Source organism: Papaver somniferum, chromosome 2, assembly GCF_003573695.1.
Source record: "Papaver somniferum cultivar HN1 chromosome 2, ASM357369v1, whole genome shotgun sequence".
Lineage (NCBI taxonomy): Eukaryota > Viridiplantae > Streptophyta > Magnoliopsida > Ranunculales > Papaveraceae > Papaver > Papaver somniferum.
Window position 1 is genome coordinate 52,614,714 of NC_039359.1, and position 23,857 is coordinate 52,638,570.

General features: G+C 36.5%; 3 protein-coding genes, 2 long non-coding RNA genes and 1 pseudogene across 5 annotated transcripts; 4 read left to right on the forward strand and 2 right to left on the reverse strand.

The window, feature by feature from the left end:
• Window positions 1-3,209: 3,209 nt before the first annotated feature.
• Window positions 3,210-4,003, forward strand: LOC113353283. Its single transcript, XR_003361189.1, has 3 exons — window positions 3,210-3,599; window positions 3,728-3,793; window positions 3,926-4,003. It is a non-coding gene; the product is annotated as an uncharacterized LOC113353283 (long non-coding RNA).
• Window positions 4,004-5,048: 1,045 nt separating this feature from the next.
• LOC113351013 lies at window positions 5,049-7,332 on the forward strand. The gene is made up of 4 exons (XM_026595095.1): window positions 5,049-5,637; window positions 5,733-5,870; window positions 6,146-6,533; window positions 6,938-7,332. The coding sequence occupies exons 1-4, from the start codon at window positions 5,119-5,121 to the stop codon at window positions 7,330-7,332; spliced, it is 1,440 nt and encodes a 479-aa protein (XP_026450880.1). The 5' UTR covers window positions 5,049-5,118.
• A 665-nt stretch (window positions 7,333-7,997) lies between these two features.
• On the forward strand, window positions 7,998-8,594 carry LOC113354582. Its single transcript, XR_003361966.1, has 3 exons — window positions 7,998-8,039; window positions 8,146-8,341; window positions 8,541-8,594. It is a non-coding gene; the product is annotated as an uncharacterized LOC113354582 (long non-coding RNA).
• Window positions 8,595-15,990: 7,396 nt separating this feature from the next.
• LOC113353284 lies at window positions 15,991-16,864 on the forward strand (annotated as a pseudogene).
• Window positions 16,865-17,022: 158 nt separating this feature from the next.
• LOC113353285 (codeine O-demethylase-like) lies at window positions 17,023-18,787 on the reverse strand. The gene is made up of 4 exons (XM_026596933.1): window positions 18,433-18,787; window positions 18,090-18,337; window positions 17,691-18,015; window positions 17,023-17,602 (listed from the first exon to the last, which is right to left on the reverse strand). The coding sequence occupies exons 1-4, from the start codon at window positions 18,697-18,699 to the stop codon at window positions 17,324-17,326; spliced, it is 1,119 nt and encodes a 372-aa protein (XP_026452718.1). The 5' UTR covers window positions 18,700-18,787; the 3' UTR covers window positions 17,023-17,323.
• A 440-nt stretch (window positions 18,788-19,227) lies between these two features.
• On the reverse strand, window positions 19,228-22,918 carry LOC113347649 (mediator of RNA polymerase II transcription subunit 20a-like). Its single transcript, XM_026591324.1, has 4 exons — window positions 22,795-22,918; window positions 22,386-22,710; window positions 20,097-20,189; window positions 19,228-19,626 (listed from the first exon to the last, which is right to left on the reverse strand). Exons 1-4 carry the CDS (start codon window positions 22,806-22,808, stop codon window positions 19,402-19,404), a joined length of 657 nt encoding a protein of 218 aa, XP_026447109.1. The 5' UTR covers window positions 22,809-22,918; the 3' UTR covers window positions 19,228-19,401.
• Between the last annotated feature and the right edge of the window lie 939 nt (window positions 22,919-23,857).

Here is a 23,857-nt window from a genome sequence, read left to right on the forward strand (position 1 = left end):
ATTAAAAAGAAAAGTAATGCTAATTTGGTTGAAAACAACAAAGATGAATTTTCTGGCACTGTGTCTGAAGTAAATTTGGTAACAAATGTGAGAGACTGGTGGGTAGACTCTGGTGCTACCAAACATGTCTGTGGAAACAGAGATATGTTCACCTCCTATAATAAGGTAGGGGAAGGAGAAAAACTCTACATGGGTAACTCATATGCAGCTGCGGTTGTAGGTAAAGGAAAAGTTGGGCTCAAACTCACTTCTGGCAAGACTCTCACATTGAATGAAGTTCTTCATGTTCTGGACATCTGCAAAAATATTGTTTCTTGTGCTATTTTAGATGATAAGGGTTTTAAAATTGTAATAGAATCTGGGAAATATGTTATAACTAAGGGTAAGGATTACGTGGGGCAGGGTTATAAGATTGAGGGTCTGTATAAGATTAATGTAAACTCTACTGTTATGAATAAGAATGATTCTTCTGCTTATGTTTGTGAGTATTTGAACGTTTGGCATGGTAGACTTGGACATGTTAATTATAAGTCAATGCTTAAACTTGCCGATGTAGGCTGCATACCCAAATTTAGTTTGGAAAATGAACACAAATGTGAAATATGCTTAGAATCAAAATTTGCTAGAAAACCTTTTAGAAAAAAATGTTCATAGAAATTCTAAACCCTTAGAACTAATTCACTCAGACCTAGTTGACATGAAATCGGTTCAAACTAGAGGTGGTAAGAAATGGTTTGTTACTTTTATAGAAGACTGTACTAGGTATTGTCACATATATTTTCTTAGAGGTAAGGATTATGCCTTAGAAGCCTTTAAGAGGTATAAACTAGAAGTTGAAAACCAATTGAATACTACCATTAAAACCATTAGGTATGACCGTGGTGGTGAGTACATAACTCCTATAGGAGATTTCTGTGCAGAACATGGCATAATACACTATATAGCTATTCTTTTATGGATAGTTAGTAAAACAATGTGGGTGGAACGGGTGGGGCGCAATATTTTTGTTTCCACTAAGGGCTTGGGATTAGGGCTCGAGCTCGTGCTTGCGCCATGGACTTTGGTCAACCAAGACTTTCCTTTTTGGAAAAATTTCTTTTGATTTATTTCCTAATCATTTTGAAAATCAAAATAAATTCTGTCTTGAATATGCGGGGCGTGTGACCTGGGTGAATTTATTCTCTTACCAAAAACATTTTTCTTAACGGATTTATTTGCATGGATGTCGACATTTTCTTACCGGTTTTTGAATGTTGATGACAAAATTATGTCGACATCATGGCAGCATTATTTCGCATGCAGTATTGATTTACACATTAATGTGCATTGATTTCACCCTTTCTGTTTGCCTATAAAAAGAATTCAAAACTTTCATTTTCATTTGTGTCTAGAAAAGATACTATCCTCTTCTTTTCGTCTCTCTCCCTTTGTGTGGTCTTTTTCTTTTCTTCCGTGCTTTGTTGTTGAGTTCGTATGAGTGGGCAAGTATTGTAGTGCTAACAATACTTGCAACGGGCAATTTTATCTTTGATACAACTTGACCATAGGGTATAGGCATCACTCATTCTTGAGGCGTACCGGTCAACTATTGTGTTAAGGACAGCGTGTTGAACACGTGACTCTGTCCTCTGTTTGCTGTCCATTTGAGTGTTTATTTAGCTTCCAGAAATTTTACTTCTAACATCTTTCTTTGAGTGTTTTATTGTTACAGTTGCAACAAAAATTTGCGATGTAACCGAACTAAATATATAGCGAATTCGGTTAGGAGAAAAAAATTGCGACGTAATGGAACTCAATATATAGGATTTCAGAGACAAGTTCGGTTAGGAAATTTTTTTTTTTGCGAAACAGCCGAACTGTTCTTCATTTTCTTCATTTCCAGCATGTTTCAATTTAATTTTAAGAAAAATGAAGTTCGACAAAGTTTTTCCACAAAATTCCTATCCGAACTTACTACTGTAACTTCCATTTTCAATCTATTTTGACGACTACTAAAAATTTTCAACCAAAACGAACTGGAAGTAGTGGGTTTATGGGAAAATACTTATGGACGATTTTGTTTACAAAAGATAGATTAATCGACGATAAAATTCAATGAATTAACGACGATGAAAATTTGATGATTTTGATTAGATTTGTATATGATCAGGTTTAGATGATCACAAATTGATGAAGAAGAAAAGAAGAAAAATTGAAGAATAGAGGAAGAAGAAGTTGTAGAGTTATAACTTTAATTATGTTAAAGGGTAAACTAGTCATATCCACCTTTTAGGACACCACCTATAACTATAAGGCAGGTGGCCTAATCAAATTAAGGTCCCAAAAAAATAGTGGTGCCCAAAAAATCTTCCAAATAGGGGTGAGCAAAAAGTCCGGAACTACAGATTTTACCCGTATCCGTCCGTGAAATTGCGGGTGAAATCCAATCCGCAAAATCTATGGGTCGGACACGAGTGGGATTTTCAAATCCATAACTTTCAGCGGTTCGGTTGCGGTTGGAATTTGAAATCCGCGTATTCACGCGCACCATTGACTAACAAGTTAAACTTACAGAGGATCAGAAACAAATGCGGCAAATACCTTGCAGGTGCATCCAGTTGAGATATACATCCAGTTGGATTGTGGCTGCGCACCATTTGATCAAGCAGGTGCATCCTGTTGAGATATACATCACTGCAAGAGACAAATACTAAGCAGCTGATCCTTATCCAACGTGATCAGGCTTAAGTAAGTAAAGCTACGTGCATTTCCAGATGGAGGTTAATGTAAAATAGTTTCATGCATTGGAAACTATATAAACCCTTTCCTGGGTTATTTATGTGATGTCATTAGCACTGAAACATAGAAATGAAATAACATCTCCCTTACCAAATGTTGTTCTCTGTTAAGACTCAGGAGTTAATTAATATATCTCTCTAGTACTTTTGAACATATAGCATCCTTTTTAACCTACAATACGTACCTACTGAGAATAAAAAGCTAGGAGGTTGAATCATTTTATAAAATGTTGGAAGTTTTCTGTTTTTTTCTTTTTCTGATGATTAAATCCGCGGTTGATCCGTATCCGGTCCGTATTATCCGTTGATCCGTGGATGTTAAATCCGCGGGTGATTGGACCGGACACGGTTAGATTTTTCAAAGGGAAAATTAGGCTCAGGCCCAACCCATGGATAACCCATAATATGAGGCCCCTAGATAAAAGAGTTTTATTAGTAGGCCCTGAATTAAAAAATAAATTTAATAAAAGCGAAAAGACTAAATTAGCCTCAAGTATATAAGAGACGTCACCTACCTTTCTCTCGTTCAGACGCCATTATTTCATTTCCAAGGAGAGAGAAAACAAATCTCACTCACCTGAAACAGAAAGAAATCTAGAAAAAAACCGAAAAAATCAAGAAATCTTCCTGAAATCTGTTCCAAAACAAAGATCGAGATCAAAAACTATTCATCATTTGCTAACCCCTAAATCAGAGAAACAGATCGAAAAAGTTTCAGATTCAAAAACCAAAAAAAATCAAAAGAAACAGTTTCAGATTCAGTTTCATTATTCGCCGTTGTTACTTTCCTGTTGATGAAATACTCCGACGATTAATCACTAGGTAAGTTTTGATTTGAAGCTGTTAGTTTTGATTCCTGTTGTTACTGATTCGTGGGTCGAAAATTTCTGAACTAGGGTTTGTAATAAGATTACAACAAACATAACTCATTCTGACTGATAATTTTACAGATCGGAGAAGGAGAACAATCGTTTGTGCATAAAATCCATGAAATAACTGATTAAATAGAAACAAAGGTAAGTCATGGATGTGATATAACTGATTGATTTAGTGGATTTCATTTCTGAGATGTTACTGTTTGAAAACCCTAGAAACTCTAAGTTGAATTGCAATCAACTAACTTGATTTTATTACTACATCAACTGCAGATTCAGAATCAAATTTCTTTTGGAATAAAAATGGTGAAAGGAAAAATGAATCCCCCTAGAAAAGATGATACAATTACATGTACTAAGTTGTGAAAACTATTGTTGTCATGGTCTCATGTTTATTTCTCATATAACGCTTGTGAATATGTAATTACACAGACAAGGACATGTGTAACTATAAGTTACACACTCAAAATGTAACCACTGACTGTGTTGTGGTTTGTATATTGATTGTGTAACTTATAGTTACACATACCAAGTGAGCCTGTCACCACTGACTTGCCTAGGGATGTGTAACTAGTAGTTGCACATAAAAAATTGGTTGTGTTTAGGATGTGTAACTTGTAGTTACACATAGAAAATTGGTTGTGTAAATTGAAGTTACTCATTAATATGCATGTGTAAGTTAAAGTTACACCTTGTAGAATGTCTAGAATTGAGTGTGTAACTTGTAGTTAAAATCTACTAACTGAAGAAATTTAAAAGTTTCTAATGTAAGTGATGCTTTTGAATGTATAACTACGCAAACAAGGGCCTGTGTAACTTTAAGTTACACATTCAAAATCTCACCACTATGTTGTGGTTTGTATATTGAGTGTGTAACTTGTAGTTACACATACAAATGAGCCTTGCAGAAGTGGCTGTGTAACTTGTAGTTGCACATCTTAACTGTGAGTTACACATTCAAGATGTTACCAATGACTTGCAAAGTGGTTGTGTAACTATAAGATACACATTGAAAATCTAATCACTGACTTGCCAATTGACTGTGTAACCTTAAGTTACACATGCATAATAACATAACCTTCATATGCATGTAAGTTAAGGTTACACAACACAGAATAGAATGATTCAGTTTGTGTACTTGGCAAATACACATAGTTTGTAACATGATTTTCATTTTGTAGTTAAAAACGAGTGTATTTGATAAGTACACAACATACTGACTCATGCTATTTTTGTGTGTGATGTGTACAGGAAACCTAAGGCAGTCGTTGAATGCAGTAAAGGATTTAGTAAAGGTGATAAAGCCTATAGGACTGACTGATAGGGCTCAAAGATATCTTAGGAGAGCTGCTTACGGAGAACTCGTAATGATGTATTACGATGACTATGATACAACTGTACCAACTACAACAAGACAGATAACTACCAACAAACACGGCGTCTTGAAGCTCTTGAACTGCTTTGACATGGATTGTGAGACACCATGTTCATTCAGGTTTGCTGATGATAAGATTATAGAGTCTACACCGGCAAAGCTGGCTGGTATATTTTGCATGCAGAGGATTGGAAGCAGAAAGGGTCAGAAGCTGTTAAAGTACTATTGTCCTAGTGATTTGACTGACAATGTTTTATACAGCAAATACTTCACCGATATCAAATCTACAAAGCATCAGACGACGGTGACTAAGACAAACATTTTAGAGAAGATAAAACAACTTATGGCAAAAAGGAGAAAAAGTGGGAAAAGAAAGAAAGTTGATGAAAAGGATCTAGTTTGCCTGATAGGTCTTTATCTTTGCTGTGTATTGTTTTTTGGCGACAAAAATGCCAATGGAGTGAACGCGAAATATCTTAGTATCGTTGAAACTTATGATACGGTGCTCAAGGTGTCGTGGCCTGATTTAATACACGAGCACTTGTTTGAAGAGATTCATACTAATCTTAGTTGTTTGTCAAATGTGAAGGCTTGTGTGCAATACCTACTGGTAAAAAGCTTGTGTGTAATTTCTATTCCAGCAGTTTTAGTGTTACGTGATGGATATTTTTGTTCAATCGACTAATTAAAATTTATATGTTGCAGTTATTGTTTGCTGAACACACGCCAGCAGGATTAATCCCGAAAGTTGAGAACCACGAGGAAGATATCCCGAGGGTTGGGAGATGGGATATATACCAGATTTCTGATTACATTTGGAAAACAGACATGACACAGTTTTCGGTAAGTGTTATATGTCAGTTGGTTTAGGTTTTGTAAATTTATGGTAATGTAATTTAGATAAAACTTTGATGTAATCAAAATTGTCATGTGTAGCTATAAGTTACACATTTAAATGTGCTTGTGTAACCTTTAGTTACACATATCCACTTTACATTAGATACATCTAATGTGCTTATGTAACTATAGGTTACACATATAAAATGTGCTTATGTAACTTTAAGTTACACATACAACCGAAAAAATGTATATTTAGAATGTTCATCTGTTAATTGCAGCCAACTCCTAGCTTTGTGGCTGAGTTTTCACAGCTTGAGAAGCAGCTGGGTATATCAACCGTGGTACCCAGCAAGGACGACCTGCAAAGTTGGCTGAAAGCGCAAACTATTGAGAATAGCCATCTGAAAGAGCAACTGCAAGAAAAGCAAGCAATGCTTAAAGCAGTGTATGCAATTGCAAGAGAAGGGATATCAGAAGGGGACCTTTCAGGAACAGCGGAATTCAAGGTTCACAAATTTAGTTGCCAAATTATCCAAGCAATGGGTATTGATCCTTACAAAGTGACCCAGGAAGAGTTTATGCAACATGAAGATGATGTACATGGAGATGGAAGTACTGAGCAAGAGAAAGAGAAAGATGACGCGGAAACTTCCTTCAATGAAGAATGTAAGTAGTTGTTCATTTTTAATATGCTTCTTTAACTTGATGAGGTACCCAATTAGTTGACACTAAGGTCTTTGAACCTTTTTAATTTCATATTTTACTTGTTCATTTTTAACTTGCTTGTTTAACTTGATTAGACTTAATAAATGTTGAGTAAACTGATCATATGGATGTGTAATCCCTAGTTACACATGCCACATGCATGTGTAACTTCTGGTTACACTAGTTAGATGCATGTGTAACTCCATGTTACACTAGGTATCCATGCCATATTCATGTGAACATGAAGTTACACATATTAGTTATCCAAGCCAGTCGATTACACATGATATATTCTTCTTGAAATTTTATTAAAAAAATTTAACATCATCATCATCATCCTAATTCTCGTTTCAATACTTGTGCAGTTCCATGTATGAGCCTTGCAGCTGGAAATACGCCAACAATTCTGCAAGCTCAAACTGCTGCAGAGGGGCACAAAAGACCACTCAGGACATATAGTTCGAGTATGAAGAGTGTGACAACTTGCAAGACTCCACCAAAGAAAAAGCCTGTCGCAAAGCAAAAGCCCACTCCTACAAATAATGTTGATGAGGAGCAGAAGAAAGATGTTGAAGAGACACCTGTTACGGATGAGGCACAGAAGAAAGCTGCAGATGGTGGAGTTGTGGATGGGGCAGGTGATGATGTAGCTGCAAAAGTCAATGAGGATACACCTGGAACTTTTGATGACAGTTCTGCTTCAACACAGTTTGAGGACTCCATGGTGATAACTGCTACAACACCGCAAACACAAGCCTGACAATGCTCAGACCTACAGTTTGGTCCAACTAGGAGCTAACCCTGATGATATGACGAATGTTGAAGTGAGTGAAATGATAGATGAGATCGTCAGCAACATTAACAAAACTGAACATGGACCCGCAGTGACGGAGAATGCAGAACCTACCTCAACTGGTAACCACTCTTCCGTTCTATGTTTTGTTTGTAATGGAAGTGTAACTTCAAGTTACACATTGTAAAAGGCATGTGTAGCTTGAGGTTACATACAATACATTATTATTTTGGCTTGTGTAACTTTAAGTTACATACATGTGCTAATTTTACTGAGATTCTGCCTATATTTGTTTGTGCAGCTACAACGCAGGAAAACGTTTTTAGCCTTGGATTAGAAAAAACTCCAAAACCTGCAGGAGAGTTACTAAAGGAAGCTGCAAATACAATAAGAGAAAGGCAACCATCATTAATACAACAACGTGTGCTGAGGAATAGAAAAATCCCAACACAAGATCTGAAACAATATCAAAGAAATTCAAAGAGGATTAAGAAGAAAGCTAATGAAGAAGAAATGGCCGCAGTTCCAGAAGTAGAAGAAGATAGAATGGCTGAGGTTGCTGAAGAAGATGATGGAACAATGAGAAACGATGTGAAAGGTTCAGAAGTTATCGAAAGGCTGGAAGGCGAGAAAAAGAATAAAGTGCTTGAATATTTCAATACTCATCCGAAAACGTAAGTAGCTTGACTCCAAGTAGGCTTGATTCTGTTATTGATTGTTGTATTTTACTACTTGATTCTGTTATCTTGATTGATAATAGTTTACTTCTTTGTAATGCAGAGACATTGCTTGGATAGAATGCGACGAAGATGGTAACCAGATGTTTGATATATCTGGAGAACTAATGCTACAGCTTACAAAGAAAGAATCCTATTTGGAGTCAGAATTCATCGACTTCTACATTAGCAGATTGAAGACAAAGATGAACTCTAACAGCAAGTATGACAAAGCGATATTCCTGTCGCCAAAAGCATACGTAAGTACTTCAATATATTTAAAATCTTATTGCATTTATAATGTGTAGTATATGTGGTAAGATTATGATAACATACTCAAGATTTTTTTTCCAGTGTAAAACCCAAGGCCCTGTGTGTAACTTCTGTTTACATAATCACTTGTTCATTTGTAACTTTTGATTAAAAATGTGAGTTTGACATTCCAAATGGTTTTTGCAGATCTCTTACTTGAAGGATTACGAAGAATTCAAGAAATTTTGGATTCCGAAGCTTGCGAAGGAGTATGTCAAGTACAAGAACGATGCAGTCAGACTTTTCGCCCCAATGTGCAACAACAACACACACTACACACTGCTGGAGTATGACTTGAGGAGCTCTAATCCTTGGTCCTACATGAACTCGTCAAACGTTAAGGAACTCAAGGGTGAACACCTTCTTCAAGCCAAGAAATATGCATTTGCAATTACTACAGAACTCAGACTACGCTGTCCTTTTGCTCTTGGGATGAATGAAAATGCCAAGAATCTCAATGCGCCCCCACAAGGTACAATTCCTGACTGTCTTCCATGTGTATGCAATTACATGAAGATCAGGATGAAGAATAAACCACTTGACAAAAAATTAACCTCAACTATGATGCTATGGTGGACTGACAAGCTGAACCGCATGAGAGGAAGCATGCTATACAAGATTCTTTCGGATCCATCTAGAGATGTGTAAAGCAGTCATTAGGATTAGAAAAAATTCTATACTCGCAAATATGTTGTTAGCCACAAACAGATGTTAGACTTGGAAAATATGTTGTTAGAAACTTTTAAATTTCGTCAGTTAGTAGATTTTAGCAGTTCTTAGTTTTGCAAAATATTTTTGGGTTGAAATTCTTTGAATTAAATTTTTTTATCTTGTTAGAACTACTACTGCTGTGTGTACAGGTTTCAGAAAGTATGCAACAGGTTAAGTAACTACACATCTTAATTTGATGCAGAAAGTGTAACCTGAGTTTACATATACATTTATCATGTGTAAGCTAATGTTACACATCCATATATTTGAGTGTAAACTGAAGTTACACAAGCCATTGATCGGATTGTCCAATAAATCAAAATAAAGTTACACCAGCATTTATCATGTGTAAGCTAATGTTACACATGCAATCACAGCAGTGTAACTTCCGGTTACATATCCATATATTTGAGTGTAAACAAAAGTTACAGAAAGCATTTGACCACTGATCAGACGTATACAATAAATCAAAAATAGAATAAAACGCATTTCAACTGTGAACTGACAAAATCTGAATGAATCATCCTTACACATAATCAACGTTGAAGAAAAATAAAAGCGTTTGGTCCATGAAAACCAACATGAAGAAAATTAAAAAAACAAATAATCAAAGATAAATAACAATCAAATCATTAGTTGCAGAAATGAATTTTGTTAGGCTCAAGCTAGTGGGGTGTGAACTTCCGAGGATTCCTGCAACCTGCCTTGTTGTGACCTGTTTCCTTGCAGTTGCTGCAATGAACTTTCCTCTTCACCTTCTTCTCGTGTTTACTTATAATCCTTTTCCCTGGTGGTCTACCTGGATGCTTCTTCACGGTAGGTGGGTTGACGGTGTCGTCTGGATGATATTCAACAGGCCTGTTGTAGTTGGGAATCGGTTGGATGGCATGCATATAAGTCTTCCTAAAATAGTCGCTTGTAAAATACGGTGAAATGAAATCAATAGCCTCACGTTTAATCTTGCGTATGGCTGCAAGAGCATGAGCACAAGGAAAACCATATACGCGCCACCTGGAAGAAAACAAAAAACAAATCAAAAATCAGTTAGTTGCACATACAAATCATAAAACACTCAAAATTAGCTAGCTACAGGTGCATGTACAGGATGTGTATCTTTAAGTTACACATATAAAATAAATTTGTAACTATTATTAACACATGCATATATCTAATGTAAAGTGGATATACACATTCTTAAACAAAAGAACATACAAAGAGAAGAAAAAAGCATAAGAAACCAAACCTTTGACAGGTGCAAGTCTCGTGTTCGAGGTCCACCATGTGAGACCTTTCACTAATAACTTCAAACACGGTAGGGCTAGCAACCAATACTTCCCAAGCCAAACCTTCATCTTGAAGAGCCACAAGCTTTTCTTCATACTCAGGGGTTAATGGAGTCATCATATTAGCACCAATTTCACGACGCTCCGCCATCAAACACATTATTTTCCTCCTAATCTGAAAAGGAGAAAAAAACTCATCAATGCATAAAGTGACAAAACATGAAATAAAAAGACAACAAAACACACACACACACTCAATTAACCTGATCAAGAAGAGCAGATGCAGGCATCTTCTTGTGAACCAGAACCCAGCTATTGACTGATTCTGCTAGAGTACTAGATGTTCGTCCATACCGACAACCTTTGAAATAGGCATTCGCATATGCTTCAGGTGGGATTGTCTCGATGTAATCAGCCACCCAATCGCAGTTCAAATCTCTAATCTTCTGTATGGCTTTCGCATGGTTTTCAGGTGAGAGTGCGTATGTCGCCTCTCGGAAATGGTCCATCACAAGTGAGTACCTAGGATCTGTTGCAGTGATGGGTATATTCTTCGTCAAATGATAGTAGCAGAAGCTGTGGAACCCATCTGGATAAACAAGTGGAACACCTTGCAAGAGTCCTTCATGGCGATCCGAAAGGAAGGTGATTGGCCTCCCATCACCAACAACTTCTTTCAAATTCCTTAAAAACCACTCCCAGTTGTCGATCGTCTCAGAATCGACTAGTGCAAAAGCAAGGGGGAAAAATCCTACAAAAAAATTGTGCAGAATCGAAAGAATAATAAGTTTCACACATGCTAAAACAAATATTTAACTTAAGGTTACAGATGCTATTTTCTTAGTTACACACTGAGTAAAGTAATGTGTAACTGAGAGTTACACATGTGTAACTGTTAGTTATTTGTCAACTGAAGTTGTTCATAAAAAAAAAAACACATAGAAAAAACATACCTTTACCACCATTGATCCCAGTAGCTGCCATCAAGCAACCTTTGAATGTACCAGTCAGGAAAGTAGTATCCAAGTATACCATTGGACGACAAAACCGGTACCCTTTGATGCATGCAGCAAATGCGATGAAAATCCGCTGGAACTGTTTATTTTCACGTTCAAACTTTATCACACTACCAGGGTTGGTTTCCCTTATAGCATCAATATACCATACCAAGTGCGAGTAGGACTTGACATCGTCGCCATAAATCGTATCATAAACCTTTTCCCTAGCATTATATGCCTGGTAGTACTCCATGTTGATCCCATAGTTGGTCTGGAAATCAGCAGCAATTTGCTTGGGCTTCTTGTGAGGATTTTTGCGAACTTCTTCCTCAATCAAACTAGACGAGAAGCTGGTGGAGTAAGTTTGGTTCAAGTTGCGTCCACCAGCACCACAAATGTGCTCAGGGTTATAAGACCTGACCTGAAGAGATTCATACAAAATATAAACAATTCAACCAAAACACAATGGTGCCAAAAACATCATGTGTAAACCAAAGTTACACATACTGTAACAAAACATAACATATGCTAAGCATTAGATGACAGAACACGGAAAACCTACCTGAAACATTTCATTCCTTTCATCGATAGAAGCTGCATGGAATTTCCAGCCGCATTTTTCATCTGCACACTTAGCCGTGAACCTAGAACGCTCATTGTGAGTTACAATCATTTGGAAACCAGTGCGAAGACGATACTTGGTAAAAGCAACCCTGACTTGCTTAACTCCTTCAACAAACACATGGCCAATATCACCAAGAACCTTGGGCCAACCATCCGATAACAAAGGTTTCGCTGGCTTACTTTTATCTTCCAAATACATTGCAACAGTAAGATTGTTTGTGGACGAAGACGAACTACTAGACCCATTAGAAATAGAAGAATCTGCCCTAGAGCTAGAGGAAGAGGCCACACGAGGAACATTTTGCAAGAAAATATCAACACTGGTCTTCTGTTTACTATTTGTGATAGATATAAGAGCTTGCAAAGAAAAATCACAGTCAAGCGGAAAATCTTTCCCACTTTCTCGAAAGAAGAAAGTAATACCAAGTGGAGTATACTGCTTCCATTCCTTGCAAACTTGTTCCTTAAACTCATCAAGTTTGATATCAGTATTAACACGCAGGGTAATGAAATCAGAAAAGTAGCGAACAACAGCAATGCAACTAACAAGCGCAACTAACAACAGCCATGACAACCTGAAAATATCAAATACACAATAAGAATATCAAAATTTGAAAACGAACGCAATTCACTCGGGGGCGTTGCCCCCTCGTGAGAAGTATATTCTATGCGGCAAGCTAAATATAAGTAAAAGATACAGATGATACAATTGTTTACAAATAAAACATGTTACAGGACATATATATGTAACTTCAACTTACACATTCTTCAAATACAACAGGATATATATGTGTAAACTAAAATTACACATGTTGTAACTAAAAAAACATCTGCATCTTCCTCACACATGCTTAAAAATACAAAGAGGATATATATGTGTAAAATAAATTTACACATGCTGCAACTAAAAAACATCTGCATCTTCTTTAAGCATGCTTAAAATACAACATGATATATATGTGTAACCTCAAGTTACACATACTGTAACAAAAAAAACAGCATGTATACAAATCAATTTGAAGTTGTTTTTTTGAAACAAAATTGTTTCTTCATACTTCTCTCAGTATCAACAAAAAGTAAAACAACAAATTAACAGATCGCACATGAAAGAACAACAAAATAATTCAAAAAAAAAATTGAAAACAGATCTGAAATCAAAAACAACATAAAATTCTTACCTAGATTTGTTGTTTTCTTTCTTCTGAAACAATGTTTATTTTGTTCCTCTTCTCAGTATCAAACAAACATGTGTAAGCATCAACAAAAACATGTGTAAGTATCAAAAGTGACAAAAATAGATCGAAACGGTAAAATCAAAATCAATTGAATTTGAAAACTAAATCGAAATCACAATTCGTACCTATTTTGATTTATGTATTCCCAACTGTCTTCTTCCTCTTCTCAGACTCAACAAATTCGAAGCAGAACAAAAATCGTAATCAGTAGAAGATCGAGATTCAAAAAATCGATGAGAAAACTAGTGAATCAAGCAACAGAAAAGCTAAAAACGAACAAACCTATTTGTTGTTCATCAATGCAGCTTCACTATCTCGTCAAATCTGAAAAACAGACGAATACACCTCAACGAATTGAGAGAAAATTCGTTTTCTTCTTCTTCTCGTTTATGTTGTTCTTCTTCTCGTTTTCTTCCTATCAAATTAACGAAAATCAGTATGAAACTATCAAAATTCACGAATTCGTCTGAAGAAAAATCTCCAATTCTGTTTCTGAACGAGAGCGGAGAGAAGAAAGAGCTGAATCTGATTTGGTTTTCAGTTTCTGGTAGGTATAAAACGTCTATAAATAGGGAAGGTTAATTTCGGTATTTTTACTTTTATTAAAAATCCTGATGACGTCAGCAATCCGGGAAAATTGAAAACCAGGCCCCAAAAAAAATATTTCTGGGCCTAGAAATATCAAAAACGGAAAGTGTGGAGTTGAGGGTGTAAGATCCATTTTGTGGGGCTTGTATATGGTTGAACCCATATAGTAGGGGGTTCTAGTATTTTTCACTTTTTCAAATCCGTAACTTTGACGGATTGGATGTGGGTGACCCCTAATCCGTATCCGTCCGCCCGTTGCACACACGTACTTCCAAATAAAACGAGTATTGCACCTATATCTAAAGCCCAAGTAACTATTGCACCTCTGCTAAAAGCCCAAGTATTATACGAGTCTGATATAAAAACTGAACTTCCATTACTATTGAGCACTATTAGGCGACCGCAACACAATTTTCAATTTGCAATAATTTTTATTTTTCTTTTGCTAATCCATGCCGTTTGCAAGGACAAGGATGGTTAGTGCAGAAGGAAACTCTTCGAGCATTTTACTCTGGTGGCCTTTTTGAGAAGATAGAGCAGGAGAGAGCAGCTCGCAAATAAGCGTGATCGATTAAGATAATAGTAGAATGTGTTTTGTTACTACAACCAAGATGGGGTAAATTGGTGGGTGCTCGCCTTCTCGGTATAGATCATGTTTTCAGACTTTCATAGTGGCCCATTGCTGAGATTTTACCTCAGGATGTTATAATATTTGTTTTTGTCATTTCATTATGGTTCAACTGTGTGCATGGTTATTAACTGCAACGAGTGAAATTAATTGAGCAAGTGTTTGCAATTTTGCCTCCTAAAAAAAATCAAAAATGATGTTGTGTCAATGTCTGTATTGTGCATTCTTTTAGCATTCTTCAAAGCTCAAAGATCTACCAGCTATGTTTTCTTAATCAGGAAAGACGATTTAGCCATGGAGAAAGAACTAACAAATACTGTATTGAACACGGTTAAAACATTTTTTTTTTTTGCATTTAAAACTGGTTTCTCTTACTATACATTAACTTGCAAGTTTACAAGTTAAGAGGGTGCTTATGTACACTTTTTTGAATTAATTTTTCGACTAAACAAAAAAATCAGAAGTCAGGTTGAAAACAAAATTTCTAGAATAACTATTAAAAGCAAAAAATATTAATTTTTTGGGAAACAAGTTGTGTTCGCTTCTCATTTCTGTGATTAACTATATAAAAAACCAGGTAAGTTCATTCTACTACAAAAAGCAAAGTTACCGCATGCCGGACGCGGAGCACTGCACAAATTTAGTCTATTAGAATTATCATAATTATGTATCCAATTCCACCTTAGAGAAGACAATTAGGGTTGAAGACATACGAAGTTCGAAAGTCTTTAACTAAAAGTCCAAATCCTAAGTATATATCCCAAAACTGGTATTTCGAATGTGTCCTCGAAACAGGACGTAAACCATCGTTATTCCTAATATTGACCCTGGAAGAACGATCTATCAGTTTTATTCTCTGAAGTACTCATTAATTCTAATACAAGTTCAGAGATGATATCCGGTGCATTGAGTACGAACCTTCTTCTTCTTTGTTCTTCTTTTTTTTGAAAAATAACCATACTTCTATCACACAAACAGAAGTTACATAGACATGCTTCAAAAAAAAAGAAAGGGAAGTTACATAAACCCTTGTAAACTAGATTGAAGCTCAAACGGTGGAGTATGCCACCATTGCGCATTACAAATAGCACAAAGAGCAATTTTCGCAAGCGTATCGTTTTATTGCTGCTTCATGAAAGTGTGACGAACAGTCACATACTAACAATTTATTTAACAGACCATAACACTTTTACAACGATCTGTCAATCCAGGGCATTACTTATACACCGAACAGACCGTCAACTAACTTTTTACAATCAGATCTAAGAGCACGTTTGTAAACTGAGAAGATACTGAACGTACACGTCATGCAACGCTGTACCCATGTATTAGAATAATCCCACTTGCATTATGCATGCAAGTAACCATTAGCCGCTTGACAATATAATAAGCCATCAACGAATCAGTGTGAATTTCGTGCTTTTTTCTCCTAACGACTCTCGGTGATGAAAAGTACCCTCTACCTGCTCCTCCATGGATTTTAATATTGAACGTATGGGGTAAAACAGTTGTCTCTTTGTCTATAAACCATTATTTATGAAATCTCAAATCGTAAGAATCATTACCAAGGAACGCTTGTTGTTTACCTTGTTCTTTTGATCTCTACCTCTCTTTATTCTTCTTCCATGGCTCTTCCTTCGTCTACTATAGATGAACCCCTTATGAATTACAATCGGAGTACTGTTCTTCAGAATCATGTAGGATTTTTCGACAGAAACAAAGATGGGCTATATATCCATGGGAAACTTATCAAGGGTGTCGTGCTATTGGATTGGGTATAGGAATGTCCGCTGCTCTTGCTGTTGTTCTCAATGTAGGTCTCAGTGGGAAAACTCGTCCAGGTAAATGTCCTAATCTCCTTTTCCCAATTGAGGTAAAAAACATCACTGGAGCTATGCGTAAGAGGGACACGGGTGTTTATGACGCTGAAGGAAATTTCGACGCTGCAAAATTTGAAGAAATTTTTCTCAAGCATTCAAAGTCTGGAAATGCTTTAACAGAAGATGAGTTATTGGGTCTAATGAAACCCAATAAAGCACTTAAAGACTATCCTGAATGGTATGGAGGCTGGTTAGGATGGAAAAATCTCTATTTGATTAGCAAGGACAAGGATGGGCTAATGCAGAAGGAAACACTTCGATTATTTTATGTTGGTGGCCTTCTTGAGCAGATAGAGAAGGAGGTAGCAGCTCACAAATAAGCGTAACTGATTAAGAAAAATAGCAGAATATGCTTTCTTACTGCAGGCAACATGGGGTGTATTAGTATGATTTGAGTGTGCATGCAGGGTGGACATGTATGTGTCAGTGTGTAGAGAGTGTGTACGTGTGCTAAGTATTATTTGTGATCGGTTCGTGGTCTGTATAAATATTGTCGAATAAGTCCAACATAAATCCAAAATGATTTTGTGTTAGGGGTCTCTATTGTGCATTCTTTTAGCATTCGAATTTCCGTTTCTGGAACTGCAATATCTACCAACTTTTTTTCTCAATCATTTTTTGTTAGGGCAACTAACAAATGCAGTATTGAGCAAATGGCTGTTTTTCCTATGCAATATGACCAAAAGAATCAGTTTCCAGTTACTCTTTAGTTCAGGAGTCGCGTAATACCTACTGTCACTACTCTCTATCACATATTCATAATTCATTCAACACCGAAAATTTCAGAGGGGAACTCCAACAATACTTACTCAATAAAACAGCAGTTATTCATAGACATTCATAGACATGAGGTATACTCATACCCACGGGAGCGGCACCTATTCATAATTGAATATCTTTCTTAGCACACAAAGCTTGACATATAACCATTTTCCTTCTGCTCATAGTAACGTATTTCCCTGAACGTACATCTGTGGCAACAATCATGTAGCAGTACTACTATTGCCTTCATCACCTTCTCCTATCCTCATGGAGTCGAGGGATAATTTTCCGTTAAATTTACGTGAAAAGTATTCCTTCAAATAATCTTCATAACCAGATGTTCTGAACAAGGCAGGTGTCTCTGGTGTGATCATGCTAGGTATGGGACCTATTTTCGCATCTTCTTTAGGGCTAAGAAATGTTGCAACTGATAGCCTCTCCTTTGTTGAGTTTATAGTTGCTCGGTGCTCCACGCTACGGTATACGCCATTACTCATTATCTGTCACAAGGATGCAACAAAGAATTAGTAATCAAAACTTGGTAGATGACCTTGACTTGGATAATTCGATTTCATCAACTCTTTGTACCTCCAAAATATCTCCAATGTTCACTACCAAGGCATTAGGTAGAGGTTTAATGGGAACCCATATTTTTTCTTTTCTTATCTGTAATCCATCCACTTGGTTGAGTTGAAGGAGGATCGTCAAGCCTCCAGCATCTGAATGTGGTGTTAGGCCGATTACATGCTCGGGTTGAGGACAAGGAGGATAATAGTTCATCCTCATTGTTTGTCTCCCGCCTTCAAAGAAGTCTGCCATCACCCTAGTCTCCATTTGTAGAGCGTTTTCCATCAACTTAATGAGAGTCAAGCCTAGTTTAGTCATCTCCAATGAATAAGATTCAATTGTCTCCCTGCATTAAGAGATAAACTGGCCAGTTATATGCAACTTCAATGAAACCATGTTTCCTGAAAGCAAAGAAGTAACCTGAGAGGTAGAGGGAGTTTGGGGAACACTCTAAGCTTCCTCATATGTTGGGGTTGAGTGAAAATGAAAAAATAATCTCCCCAATCAAGTTTTTCGTCTTCAGAATGAACAAATGCTTTTCCAAATCCATCAAGATCTCCTTCTTCCTGCCAAAAGAATTTTTTTTCATCCACTGGAAGGTTGAAGAAACCTTGGATTTCTGATTTCACGTTCTCTACCAATAAAATGTCAACTCCATGGTTTACCACCTACATCATACCAAGTAGTAGTAACTTCAACATCCTAATTCCTACCGAACTAAATTACAATACACACGATTCATAATACAAGTGTCATGACATACCTGAAAGAAACCCCAATCTTTGCAAGCAGAGTGAAGCCTTTCCAATTCTAGTTCACCAATGATGGTTTCTGAAGATAGTAATTTCTGCAGATCGATAACAGGTACTGTTTGATCTATCAAAGACACGTCAGAGAGGTTAGTGACCAACAGGTCCTGATCATTTCGTATGTATCGAGCTGGGACTTGTGCAGGCGATTGTTTGGCCAATTCCAGAACGCTAGGTACAAACGAAGAACCACCGAGCTTTATTAATTTTGCTGTGTCCATGATTTTTTCCAAATAGCCAGAGCCTCAGATTGATGAACCTACTTAATAATATCAGTAAGATGAACTCAGTGACACTCTCTCCAATGATTTGTTTACTGTTTTCGTCGCACTACGACGTTTTAATTTGTTAATTATTAATGAGCAAATATTTTCCTGTTCCAAAGAAGATATGATATTTTATACATTTACACCTGGTTCTTATCTGTACATAACATGGCTAAACTGTCAACTTGAAATACTAAATTGTTAAAGATTGAAGCATAACTAAAGAAAGTTTTTATGAGGTAGAGATTTTTTTTTTCCCTAGAAGGGAAAAGAGATTAGCACCAGATAGAGCAATATCTTGTGCATTTCTCTTTCACTATCAGAGAGCAAGCCCTTCCCAGAGCAACAGCTGTTAACAAACTTAGCTTCTCTGCATTGGTGTTGAAAGATGACTTTTCATTCCAGCAGCTAAATTCCAGACAAGACCAGTTAATCACATAACGAAAAATTTGCCACAACTTAAAAAAAATGCCAGCAGACCAGTTAAACATGCGACGTAAAATTTTAAATTTTTAAAGAAATTGTCAGATAGAGATTGTGCTATATTCCATTACATTCTATAAATATGCAACATGACATTGACAATAGAGATCAAATCACATTCCCCATTTGAAACGGATGCATCAATAGGATAATGCAAGTTCAGTTTACACGCTACTAGTTTCTTAGTGTAGTTAGCAGTTGAGTCATTACAGTAGCATATTGAAGTGAGGTGTGTTGAGAACTGTAATGATCTGTGAGGCCGTATTCCGAAAAGTTTGGTTCGATATGTGTAAAGTGACCTGGTAATGATCTCGACGAAACAATTTCTTGCAATATATCGACAAAATCTTCCATGACTTGTTTGGATTTGTCAAGCGACGAAAGGGGAAGATACTCCACCTGCAAAAGAAGCAATTAGCAGAAAAAAAAAAAAAAAAATTTTTATAAAAGAACCCTTTCCTTGGTAGAAGTAACTCTTTCTCCAACGAAGCTAATTGTGTTCATTTTAACTGTCGATTACCAACTAGCTAAGAATCAGAATATAATATAAAAAGAGTTTATAAGACGCAATGAGTTGGCTAGGTAACATAATGGAAATGTATTGGACTGCAAATCTTGGAATGACGGTTTGAGCCCGTCCTTGGCCTGCCTCTCCGCCAGTTCATAGATCCCCTGCTATGATAATTTTCGTCATAAAAGGACAGCGATTGAGACTTTTCATTCCTCTCGAGCGATTTGGGAAAAGCTAGTATTTCCACTGATTTTTCACCCAAATTTTCACAGCCAACAGTGAATGCCCGTATTATTTATACTAGAAGCCTACATAATACGATGATCTCGAATTAAGTATGAATGAGAGTAGAAGTTACCTCCATAGCAATTCCCCTCAGATTTTCTGCATGAGCAGTAAGTGCAACTTTTCCTACCTTTAATTGGAAATCACCGAGCTGATACTGAAACCCCTATAAGAAGAAGTAAGGTGCCGCAAACTATTATGATACATTACAATTAACAAAACTGCAGACCTTTAAGATTTGGTTTTTACTGAAAGAAGATAAATCAATAGAACGAAGTGCAGCAGCACAAACTTTTTGATTACTGCTACAATCCATGTTAGGCCAGAAAATATTATCTCCAAACAAAGATTGATGCAAATACAAGTCACATAGAGAAATATTTGCAAGATTCCTATCTAAATGGTACGCATCTACATTAAGATTGATCTGCACACACACACACACAAAAACACTGGATAACAGGATTTAACACAAGAGTATTAAAAAACTAATATGATGGGTATTAAATGGTGTGTTTGATGTAACAATCCGACAAAATCCAAGGACTCAAATATATACTTATCTAAAAATCAAGCAAACTGCTGTTTTCTCGAAGATTCAAGTTTTGTGTACTGAACTGCTCGAACCATGTTATTTAGCAGGGGACTGAGTGTAGGGTTCTCTCCAAATGAGAGCTAACAGTGACAGTCTCAAGTGAAAGGAGTGGCACCTCAGGGGGTTGTCTCAAGTGAAACAACCTATATCAGCCAGATAACTCTCTCCTGCTTTTATTGCTAAGTGTTCATAACTAATGTCTGTAAGTAACCATAGCAGGCCATCAGATCTATCATAAGATTGACGTATAGACTAAACCCTTGAGGACAGCCTTGTTAGGAAAGAACGAATATCTAGAGAATCCATTTTGTAGGCGCCACAGTGGACATTAGCTAGTAGATCTTGTTAGGGAAGATTCCTACCTTACCTAGCATCAAACTCAACCCTAGCATTATTTTATTCAAAAAGGTTTCAGCAGTAAAGGATCTCTAAGGCCTACAAACCAATTCCTGAGCTAATCAAGATTCCTAAGTTTAATTTACAGCAGTTCAATTAGAATCACAAGTTTAACACATTAGAGCTAAGTTGTTTGACCAACTTCACTATGTGGATGTGGTGAAATGATTTGAACATAGATGATAGAGCAGCATCAAATGTAAATAGTCAACAGAAATTGAACATCTAAAACATACTCAAATACAGAATTAGTTACTATCAACAAAAAACCAAACCTCGAGTGTAAGGGACAGTCTAGCTAAGTGCAATAGAAACACAGCAGGTTTACTTTAGACTTACTTACTTCAACGAGAACCCATAATTTAGTGAAAAATCTAGATAATTCTAAGCTTCTAGAGCCGATGACCTAATCAAATACACAAAACAACTAATGCTCTACTGAGTCTTCCTCACAAATTTAAATACCAGCATTAATTTAGTAAAACATCAGCAGACATTAATCAATGCATGCGAGTCATGTTTATTGCTAAGTGTTCATAACCAATGTATGTGACTAATCATAGCTGGCCATCAGATCTATCACTAAGCCCCTGCTGACAGCCTTGTCAGGAAAGAAGAAATACATACAGTGGATCCTATCTAGTAGAGCCTGTCTGGGCATATTCCCACCCTACCTAGCGTCAAACTCAATCTTAGCATGTACTTGTTACAAAATGTTTCAAAATTGAAGGATCTCCCTATTACAAATCTTTTCCACGAGCAGTCCTTTCACCCAACTCACGTAGTTGAGGCCTAGAAACCAATTCCTGAGCTAATCAAGACTCCTAAGTTTAATTTGCAAGCAGTTCAATCAAAATCACAAGTATAACACTTTTGAGTCGTTTAACCAACTTCATTATGTGGTGAAATGATTTGAACATTGATGATTGAACAGCATCAAAATGTAAAACATCAGCACAAATTGAACATCTAAAACTACTCAAATACAGAATTTAACGAGTTAAGTGCAACAGAAACACATTAGGTTTGTTTACTTTCTTCAGTCTTACTTCAACGAGTTCAACAAACCACCCATGTATCAGTTAAAGATCTAGAGCCTACAACCAACTCAAATGCACAAATCAACTAATTCTCTTCTTCTCTCACAAAGTTCAATACCGGCACAAATTTAGTAAAGCATCAGCAGACATTGAACTTCTAAACAAATTCCTCAGCAAATCTAGGTTGCTAAGGTTTATTAGCAGCAGTTCGATTAAAAGCAGAACATGTTCAACATAGAGCAGCATCAAATGCAAAAGGGGTTTTCTTTCTTTCAGTCATTTTCACAGTAAATTGAACTACTAAACATGCTCAAATATAAAGAAATCAGACCTCGAATGTAAGTGCAATCCTAGCTTTATAAGACTGAGCTTTCTCCATAATGGACTGAATATTAGAATCAGCTTCAAAGACAAGCCTATGAGAACGCAATACAAAGTAATACTTATCAGGTTGTTCTGGTAATGAAACACCCAATAAATCTTTCGGATAATCATTCTGTGAACTCTGATCTCTGGTGATTGGTCTGTAGAATATGAGTGTTGATTTCCATCTTCCACCTTTAACACCATTAATACTACTTTCAACACATTGTGATATTTCTGTTAGGATTTGAGTATTCACTGTGATTCCTGCATTTGGTTGCCAATACAATAGCCTGAAAAACATGAAATCAAAACAAGGAAATCAGTTGATTTGAACTGACATTGATGAAATTGAAAACTAGGGTTTTGTTTCTTACCATTTGACAGGCATGATTTCTTGTTGAATTTGAAGAACTGGGGTAGAGAGAACGATTTAGGGTTTTTAAGGGACTGTATTTGGCTCTTTCGACTGTATTGTCTTGAGAAACAAATTGGGGGAGAAATCTACATAAAACCCCGAATTTATACCCTGTTCGGTTACACATTCTTACACTCCTTTACATCAGTGTTACATGGATATTTAACCATCCTAAAAACTAACCATCCGAATCAACGAAGTTTGAGAGGAAGCGAACTTTGATGAATTATATCTATCTTGATCATTGGAGCAAGCTATACAAACAATCAACATCAGAATACTCGAATTATTAAAGAAAGATAACTGGATCTGGCTTCACGAATCCCTATGAAGTCTTTATCGTCGTTAAATCATAAATGGATTAGGAAGAGGACGGCTCTATAACTAGGACACACCAAAAAGTAGTATCGGGATTCAAAGATCCCAGTTGCTTGAGTTTCCCCTTTTGTTAGGGGTGAGCAAAAAGTTCGGAACCGCGGATTTCACCCGTATCCGTCCATAAAATTGTGGGTGAAACCCAATCCGCAAGATCTAGGGACCGTACACGGGTGGAATTTTCAAATCCGCACTTTTACCAGTTTGGTTGCGGTTGGACTTTCAACAGAGGTTAAGAATTCTAACAGAAGTACGGCAATAAGGGAAATTAATAGAAATATTAAGGATAATTTTGGAAGTATTAGTTTTATATATCAACTTCTAATCTTTCTCAAACCTAATTTGTTTCTATAACGAATGTGCCTTGAAAACTGTTTGAAGCTTCCGATGTTATCAAATTTTCGTGACAAAGAGCAATGTTATGGATGTTTATCATGCTGATGAGAAAGATAAAAAATTCAAACTTATTCACTTTATCCTTCTCCTCCTGATCCTCATCAGTACCATTCTCATAATCTATTGAGTTATCCAAGCATTTATTTCTTTAGGTTTAAGCTAAGATATTTTTGGAACCAAACAAACAATATCCACCGTTAGATGAATCTTTGAATCTTATTCACATAAGCAAGATATACACTATAGTTAGG